General features: G+C 52.7%; 2 protein-coding genes across 2 annotated transcripts; one reads left to right on the top strand and one right to left on the bottom strand.

Moving 5' to 3' along the window:
* Positions 1-1,052: 1,052 nt before the first annotated feature.
* On the bottom strand, positions 1,053-2,716 carry PG985_002914 (chromatin remodelling complex Rsc7/Swp82 subunit-domain-containing protein; the record flags this gene model as incomplete). The annotated part of the gene is made up of 3 exons (XM_066822683.1): positions 1,053-1,521; positions 1,579-2,593; positions 2,662-2,716. 3 exons carry the CDS (start codon positions 2,714-2,716, stop codon positions 1,053-1,055), a joined length of 1,539 nt encoding a protein of 512 aa, XP_066690115.1.
* Positions 2,717-6,939: 4,223 nt separating this feature from the next.
* On the top strand, positions 6,940-8,354 carry PG985_002913 (uncharacterized protein; the record flags this gene model as incomplete). The annotated part of the gene is made up of 2 exons (XM_066822682.1): positions 6,940-7,363; positions 7,432-8,354. 2 exons carry the CDS (start codon positions 6,940-6,942, stop codon positions 8,352-8,354), a joined length of 1,347 nt encoding a protein of 448 aa, XP_066690114.1.
* Between the last annotated feature and the right edge of the window lie 490 nt (positions 8,355-8,844).

Here is an 8,844-nt window from a genome sequence, read left to right as displayed (position 1 = left end):
AGCCGGCGAATTGACTTTACATCTCGAAGATTTTTTTTCTCAGTATGTCGAAGTAGATGATACGACATTGCGAGAGAACACACATATTACGAGACTCCGGTTAATCATAGTATTAATCAGGACATTCATTACAATGGCTCTATGTCTTGTATAGATTTTAAGGATTATAGCATAGGAGGGCAGAGAAAGCGTCTTCGCCCGGCTTCCCCCTAACCTGAATGTGTGCTCATGTCGAATACTTCAACATGTCACGACCAACTCATGAGACCTTGGGTCGTACACACGGAACGAGAACACAACTCTTGTTGCAGGGCTGAAAGGGGTGATTTTGGCCACCAGACGACAACACACGTTGCTTTACTTGCAAGAATAACAAATGGCTTGATTGTTCGTCGAGGTAGGAAGCCGGCCTTCTGATACTACCAGCAAGATAACACTAAGTACCCAAGTAGGTAACGTGGTAGTTGTATTGAAGCTACAATAAATGTGTGGATTTAGAACCCTACGAACCTACCGGGATCGCCCAAGGTCACTCGATGTCTTGAAGTAGCAGCGAGTAAAGGGCCATGGAATTACAAGGAGGCAGCGGTTCCTGAGTAATGCTGACTCCCAACGCCCTTCACACAGTTCACAGACCTGCAAGTAACTTCAGCAGTTGGAGGAATTCCTCCAATTATCTATACAAAAACAGACTCTTTCTCTATTCGTGAATATTAACTAGTGTCTGTCTAGCATCTTTCTGAAGCTGCCGCCGCATTTGCCCCTAGAAGTCTACGGCGACAAGAACAGCATCCTCGTGGTCCCAGTAGCAAATGCTGGAGATTCCGAATGCCAAACACATTTTACGAGGATAACTGAGGTATAGGAAAGCAAAGAAAAGCAGTTTAAAATCCCTAGGCGCGCAGTGGATTGCGGCCTATAACGCCTCTGACGCCAGCTAATGGTGTTCAACCGTTCACCCTTTGCCCCTCATGATATTACAGGTTTCCAATCCTCAAGTCTGTTCATTTGACGAGAAGGTTTTCTGCCGGTTCCTCCATCTTGTTAAGCACCTACGATTTGCTGAAAGGCACGATGGCGGCATCAATGATGGGAGCCCGGCGGTGCGCGGTCTCGCTCTCTGGGCCCCAATGCGTCTTCCACTCATTCTCCTTGTCAAGTGCATCGTCGAGAGCCTGTCTGCACTCAGGGGGTAACAGATCCTTGATGTCGGCAGAAATGGAACCGAGACCCTGGAAATCCTTCAAGAAGGGAGGTGTCTCGCGCTGCTCATAGACCGCAGACGCTACGCCAGCAGGAGGGATTTCCATGATTGTATCAACCACCTTGAAGTTCCGAGGAATCTTGGGGTCCAATGGGACAAATAGATCGCTGTCTGTCGGGGCCGACGAGTCTGCAACCTGCAGTATCCGTGCCCGTGTGGGCTGCATGCTCGCGGGGAACTGCACGGTGTTGGTGTGGATATCGTAGACACCCTTGTTGTTATGGCGCCGGATAGCACCAATCTCGGCATTGAATTGGCTAAAATGACGTTAGTGTACTGGGGAAACATGGGGTACCATTGCCTCGTCAACTTACGCTGCAGCGCGGGCATGCTCGAGCTGCCAATTCGAGTCCGTGACCGTTACCCGCTTCTTCTTGAATTCAGGCTTGCCGCTTTGCGCCGGAACCGAAGGCACGCCCGAATGGTAGACGGCACTGGCACCGTGCCAAGCAACATACTGGTTCTTGTTGTACTCCTCGCCGGGAACGAATCGGTCATTCGGGTCGGCGATTTCGCCCTCAACGGCCCCCTCGGCCCGGCGTACGGCAACCTCGTAGTCGTCGTTGATTCTGCGCCCTCCAACCACAATCAGGGCGCCAAATTCGCGAAACACTGAGCGGGCCGTCACAATTCCTATGGCGCGGCCCTTGTATGAGTGCGGGATAATATCTCGCTCAATCATATCGCGTTTCTCTTCCTCATCCACAATGATCTTGTAAAGTCGCTTGTGCTTGGTGAAGAAGAGGTATGAGTCGCGGAAGCCAACGCATCGGGCTGGTTCAGTGGACAACATGTACAGTCGGTCGCCACGGCCTTGGACCGTAAAGGTTCGGCAACGATACTCGCGACCGCCCAGAAGATGGCCATTCTTGTCGACCTTGGTTTCACCCTCGGGGTCCTCCGGGAGAACGACCTCGTCATCTACAATGTTGGCCAAGGTGCCTTCCTTGTCGATGGTCTGCTGTGTGGGCTGGTAAGACTGGCCTTTACGACCACCTCTGCCTCTCCAGCCGCCTCGTCCTCGGCGACGCGGAGTCTCATTGGGATCGCGGTTGGGGGGTTCGATAGGGAGCGTATCCCAATCGGGCGGGCGGTTCTTGGGCGGTCGACCTAAACGTCTTCTGCGGATGACTGGTTGAGGTGGAGGAGTGGGAGACTTGGCAGATGCTTCCGCTTCGGATTCCGGTTCCTGGTTCTCTTCATCGGGCTCTGCTGCGGAGTCATCGCCATTCTCCTCGGCTTCTGGTTGAACCTCAGCATCCGATGCATCACCCTCGACATCGCGCATGGGTTCATCCTCGATCTCGTCGAATGTTTTGGGTGTGCTCTCTATAGAAAGACAAGATAGTTAGCATGGAGTGCGCATTAGCATGTAGGAAGTATGGGCTCGGACTCACCCATCTTCTCGGCGGCGCGTCGGGCGGCGGCCCTCCCTGATCGACGGCCAGGCATGCTGGGTGTTTGGAGCAACCAAGTTATGCGATAATGATGCTGCGCAGCTGTTGGGCCAACTATGTTGTGCGCGTCGAGAGTCGCGACAATTGCTGGGGAAAAAGGGGGGCGATGGATTGACGAGCCTCGATGTTTGGCATCCAATGAATGATAAGGACGATTTTTTGGTGTCGTTCAAATGCAATGCGGCAACGCGGCTCCAAATCGCGACGCAACGGGATTGCCAGTCAGAATGGAAGGTGCAGTGGCTGGAAGGACTGCATGGTCAATGCACCATCCTTAAAAGAAAAAGGCCCCACTGTAGCTCATGTACGGACCCACATTCTTCCGCTCAATTGAAGTTGGTCCTGGGGATGGATCAATCCATCAATTGCTTCCCAGCGTGTAGCCGAGGCCAGAGTTGAAGCCCAAGGTTGGAATAAGTCACTTAATTATATGCCTTGCAAACCGTAATGGCATATGCCATGATATACTCACAAAGATAGTTCACTTGCCACCATAAAATCTGTCTCAATGAATCATTACCGGCCCATTTCGCTCATGTACACGTTCATCCCTAGATGTAATCACATCCTTTTGCTGGCATGTTACATGCTGTTAATACACTGTTGCGCTAAAGCTTGTAGTGGTGTACTTAGGTAGGGCATATCTCCTTGATGGCTTTATGTTTCGAATCAGTGTGGTGGTCGATGTAAGTTCCTGCGTAAATCTGGCCTGTCGATATTCCAGCTGAAGCCCGAGATGGTGACCAAGACGATGGAAGTCATCACTGAGTAGGACTGACTGGCTCGACCCTCAGAAGAAAATCAGGTGAATGGTTGAAGCCTCGCACCACACCCGTTCAGAGAATGAATGCTGATAACGGTGGAGGTCAACCAGTGGTTATAATATCAACCATCGTTTCCTTACATTGGGCGAGATATATTTTCGCCATTCTTACCCGGATTGAAGTGGCTCTGGAGATTATATTTGTGACTTGCTCCGTTTGGCTGCGAGGGTTTTCTCAATTTCACTTCGTGAGAATGTAAGCAGTTAGGCCTGCTCACTTGCCCAAGATAGCTTCCTTCGACAGTGATGATATCAAATCCAACGAGCACTTGGTGCTCCCCTCTCCTTGCGGGATATGCCGCAAAATTTCCGACAAGGAGAAAGTCGCTGTTTTTAAGTATCGCCCTAGGCCCTGACTGATCCGTCATTGCCATGTTCTAAAGCTAGCACCCGTTCAGAGCTTAGCAACAATGCTTGCACGTCGTTCGGGCAACTGGCCGGCCCCTTTCAGCACCCAGACCAAAACGAGCGCAACCAGCTCAGCCCTGCCGTCGAGGTCTACTTTGACTACCGAAATCTGGTGTACCGCCCATGGAAACAAGGCAGATTGTGCTGCGCTCTGCACTGAGACTACTGCAAGGTCCTACATGTGGCACTACTCGGCGGCCTGCTGGAGGAACTTCTGGGCCCGGAACATGCCCATTCCCTGGATAGCGGCTCCCCGGGCTCGCATCACCAAGCAGACCTTATGGACTAATTGACCATGCTTTGGGTATCCGGCGTTGCTGGAGCCAGCTCCCACCCGAACTGCTGTTCAAGATTCAGTTCTTCTCCGATGGCGATGCACCTAGGATAAGTGATACTCAGGAGTCTGTTGATTCAATCCGTCTGCAGATTCCGTCGTGGCAAAGGGGCGCCAGCATATCGTCAACCGGGATCGAGTATTTGACTTCACATTGTTCCTCTCCAACAGCGAGTTAGTGGCGCTCCATGGCCACAATGGGCTCTATCCCAGTGCCCATACCAGATTCTATTATCTGAAAAGTACATGGGAAAGCATGTTCAACTGGATCTAAGTACCGTTGGGGCTGAAAGACGAGGCCACGGCGTTCGGCGATCGCAATCGGAGAGCTGATGCGTGTAACCTGTCCATAACAATACTCATAAGCACCCTTTTAGCTTTTCTTCTTAGAAACCGAACAATTTTGAGCATGACATCCATCAATCATAGTTATGAACAAAAAAAGGGTCGACTCCATCTACGCATTAAACAGACGATGCTCATTTCATTTACTGGCTATTCTCTAATATATAAAGCGAAGTGTAGGATGCTACTCGTATTATGAAAGTGGAAAGGATACCAATACGTTCAAGGGCAAAAAGGGGGCAAATTGGGAAAAAAAAAGAAAGCTGCTCAGTATGAGGCTTGAACTCATGGCCTTCGCATTACTTAAGTATTCTGGTGAGAGAATATTAGTACGACGCTCTAACCAACTGAGCTAACCGAGCTATTGATCCAATCGCTGAGACGATTGGTCGGTGGTTGGTTGTTGAAAGCAGTCTGCTTATGGGCATACATATCCCGCAGCTGTTTGGAAAGAAGTATTGGTGGGCACCGGCCGCCAACTCAAGCACCACTTTCAAATTCCTTGGCTGATAGGCCACGCAGTGTCCGAACACTACGTACTGGACATAATGGACCATTAGGCATATATCGCACTTAGGGTATTGGAAACATCAATTCGGTTGAAAGACCCGGGGCACATGTGTATTTGCGCAGCTATGAACGTCTATTCAGGCTATTGCGCTGACTCGGTGTAAGCCTAGGTGAGAGCCCCTATCCGCGACGGAGAAGAAGAATCGATGTGGCCAGAATCACAGTCGTCGGCCGAGAAGTCGCCGTAGGTTATTGCCGGAATCCTAAATGAGTATCTCGACCAAGTCGGCTGCTGGATTGAGATACTCAGAAAAAGAAAGCGCCACCCGCGACCAGCTGACCCTGAACGAGCGGCCCATGTCATCCAGTTTGTGGCATATGCAGGTACAAACTTCCCGTTGCTCTCTTACTTTCTTTTTTCGCCCCTTCGAGACAAGCCAAACGGTTCTCGCGCAGGCCGGAAATGATGAAGAATACATACTTTCAATCCTGTTTACGGACGATTCTCCGCGCTGTCTGGGCAAAGTGACCCAAGTCATCCCATCCATACCCAGCTGTATGTACCTGGCTCTCGAACCCCTCCGTTTATTAATATCTGTGTCATGAATTTCCCTAGGTGGATATTGCTGATGCCTCTGTATGTGTGTGGGAGATTGGGTCAATCCCCCACCAGCTCTGTGTTCTGGTAGTCTGGGACGCGACGGGAAAAAGCACATCCTGCATTCGAGAATTTGCCGGCATTACCTACTACTCACCATAACAACTCACCTAGGTATCCTGACTTGAGATGGTGGTACTCGAAAGCCTGTCACTACTGGCCATTGACTACCCGCATGCTGCTCCGAACGGACGTGCAGGCAGTCGAGAAGAAGGAAGGGTTTGAGCAGCAGACTGCAGACACCCAGTGGCGAATGCTGAGCGACCCAGGGAGGACAAAAAGGCACTCTACGAGCAAACAAGCCGGTCTAGAAACCGAGCCGCCATCTACGCACCCATTGCACAGAGCTGTCTTGAAGCAGTCCCCACGTAGCCCGTCATCATCGCTATGAAGCCCTTGCCCTGCGGCATCACCACGGACTCTCGTCAGCCAATGTCTCGAGCAAGGAGATTTCCGACTGCTATTACATGGTATACTTGAAGCACACGCGGGAAAAGCGAGGCAATTCCAACTGCACGGCCCTGATGAATCTCGTGTCCCGAATTGGGAGGGGTCAACTCTGCATCAAAGCACATTGCAGATCTCTCCATTAAGCCCATGCATGTCTCAAAACTCGACACTTTCGAGAACAATTTGCCCTCGGCCCTGTGGGCAGCTGAAAGCGAGAAGCGCGGATGGGGAAATCTTATTTTGGCACACGCAACCTTCCAATGTATGCGGTCTTCAGAGACAGGGCCCTGCGAACGCGCCCCCTTGTGAAATGAGGCGCCCATCACCCATAGGACAACAGACGAAACTTCAATAATTGAGCAGCTGTATGGGTTCATTACCGCATCGCGATCAGACGGAAGCTCAATAGTCCCCAGATGTGATCAGCAGATTCGTGTTGGGTCCTGAGAAGCCTGGGAGCAAGGAGGGAAACCGCCCAGAATGGCAACCTCTCGCTCATGTATATAATTCGGTATCCTCGCCCAGAGTACTGCCTCTTCTTCTTTCCCATCCTCATCACCAAGCATCTAATCATCCCCTCCATTCTTTCATAACCACCCATTCATTCTTTTAATAGTCAAGAACCACATTCTTTTGAATTTCCACCCAATAAACCAAACCAACCCCTAATACCAAACAACCGATCTCAAGATGTACTCCCTCGTCTTGAACACCATCTTCGTCGCGGCCGCCGTCGCCGTCCCGACCTCCAGCAAGAAGCAGGATGACCAGGACACCCGCGTCTTCGTCCCTCCCACCCTGGCCTACTGCCACGACTCCGAGTGCTTCTCCACCGGCGGCGCCGCCGTCATGACCCCCGGCGAGTGCATGCCCGCCCGCTCCGGCTCCTCGTGGGGCGGCTTCGGCGGTGTCGGCGTCGGCGCCGGCCTCGGCCTCGGCGGCAGCGGCAGCTTCTGGCGCCGCACCAGCGACGACAAGGACGACAAGGACGACAAGGACGACAAGAAGCACAAGAACAAGAAGCACCACAAGGACGACCAGGACGAGCAGGACGACGACCAGCACGTCGTCGTCGCCTACCCCCAGGTCGGCCAGGACCAGCAGAACTGCCCCAGTAAGTTGCCCCCATTCCCCTTTTCGTACACAGCCACACGAGAAACATTGAGCTAACACCCTCGCTAGTCATCGTCTACCAGACCACCGACTGCTCTGACAGCGGCTCCGTCATGCCCGGCTTCGACAGCTGGGTGGCGCCCGGCTTCAACAGCGGCCTGACCTGGAAGCGCAACAGCGACGACGACTCGGACAAGGACGACAAGGACGAGGAGGAGTACGACGTGTACGAGGTCAAGGACAAGGACGACAAGGACGACAAGGATGACAAGAAGTGCAAGAAGGACAAGAAGCACGGCAAGAAGTGCAAGAAGGACAAGAAGCACAAGAACGACAAGAAGTCCAGCGACAAGGACGACAAGGACGACAAGGACGACAAGGACGACAAGGACGACAAGGACGACAAGGACGACAAGGACGACAAGGACGACAAGGACGACAAGGACGACAAGGACGACAAGGACGACAAGAAGGGCAAGAAGGGCAAGAAGGGCAACAAGAACGACAGCGACGAGCAGGTCGAGGTCGAGGACCCCCGCTACGTCAGCGTCCCCGCCACCTCGGGCGGCCGTCCCTACGATGTCTCCCAGTGGGGTTCCATGCAGGCGCACTGCGGCGGCGTCCCCGTCCCCGTTGCCGTCGACCCCAAGGTTGAGGACCCCAAGAGCTACACCGCCGAGCCCGAGGTCGAGAAGGTTGACCCCTCCGTTCCCGCCTACCCTTCTGGTGAGACCCCCAAGGTCGAGGAGACCCCCAAGGTTGACCCCAAGGTCGAGGACCTCAAGAGCTACACCGCCGAGCCTGAAGTCGAGAAGGCCGACCCCTCCGTCCCCGCCTACCCTTCTCCCAAGGTCGAGGTCGACCCCAAGGTTGACCCCAAGGTTGAGGAGCCCAAGGCCGTCGAGACTCCCAAGGTCGTCGACCCCAAGGTCGAGTCGAAGCCCGAGCCCACCCCCGCCGCCGGCTACGTCGCCACCCCCGCTACCTACTAAAGGGCGTCGTCGTCGTGACCATGGCAGCAGTTTCCTCTTCACATTCGGCGACTGAGCCGCTGTTGCCCCAGTCCTCCTCCGCTCGAGATCGTCTGCGAGATCGGCGAAGAAGAGGCCGTCTGCAGCTACCTCCCCTGCACTCCCTCCGTCGCTACACTGAATGGTGCAAGCACATGAGCAGTGCGCGGTGGTGGTTGTAGTACTCTACAAACCCACAATCACTCACATTCGTACACGCTATTTCCTTCTCTGTCTAGATAAACATTCTAATATGTACTATCACATGTACCATAAAATATCACGCAATTGAAAAGTTACTTGGTTTCCTCCTAAATGGCATGTCAATTCAAATCTTCGATGCCTTCGCCTTGAAGAAGCCCATATTGTGATCAGATAAGATGTTCCCTATACAAATTGCACCTCCTCAGTTGATTCTTTCTCCAACTCAACATGCTCTCTCCAATACTTCAAGCTGATATCTCGATGCCAT

This window comes from Apiospora marii, assembly GCF_038362585.1.
Source record: "Apiospora marii strain CBS 49790 chromosome Unknown utg000002l_segment0_segment0, whole genome shotgun sequence".
Classification (NCBI taxonomy): Eukaryota; Fungi; Ascomycota; class Sordariomycetes; order Amphisphaeriales; family Apiosporaceae; genus Apiospora; species Apiospora marii.
The sequence above is the reverse complement of the archived record's forward strand: the minus strand, read 5'-3'. Positions and strand labels throughout refer to the sequence as shown.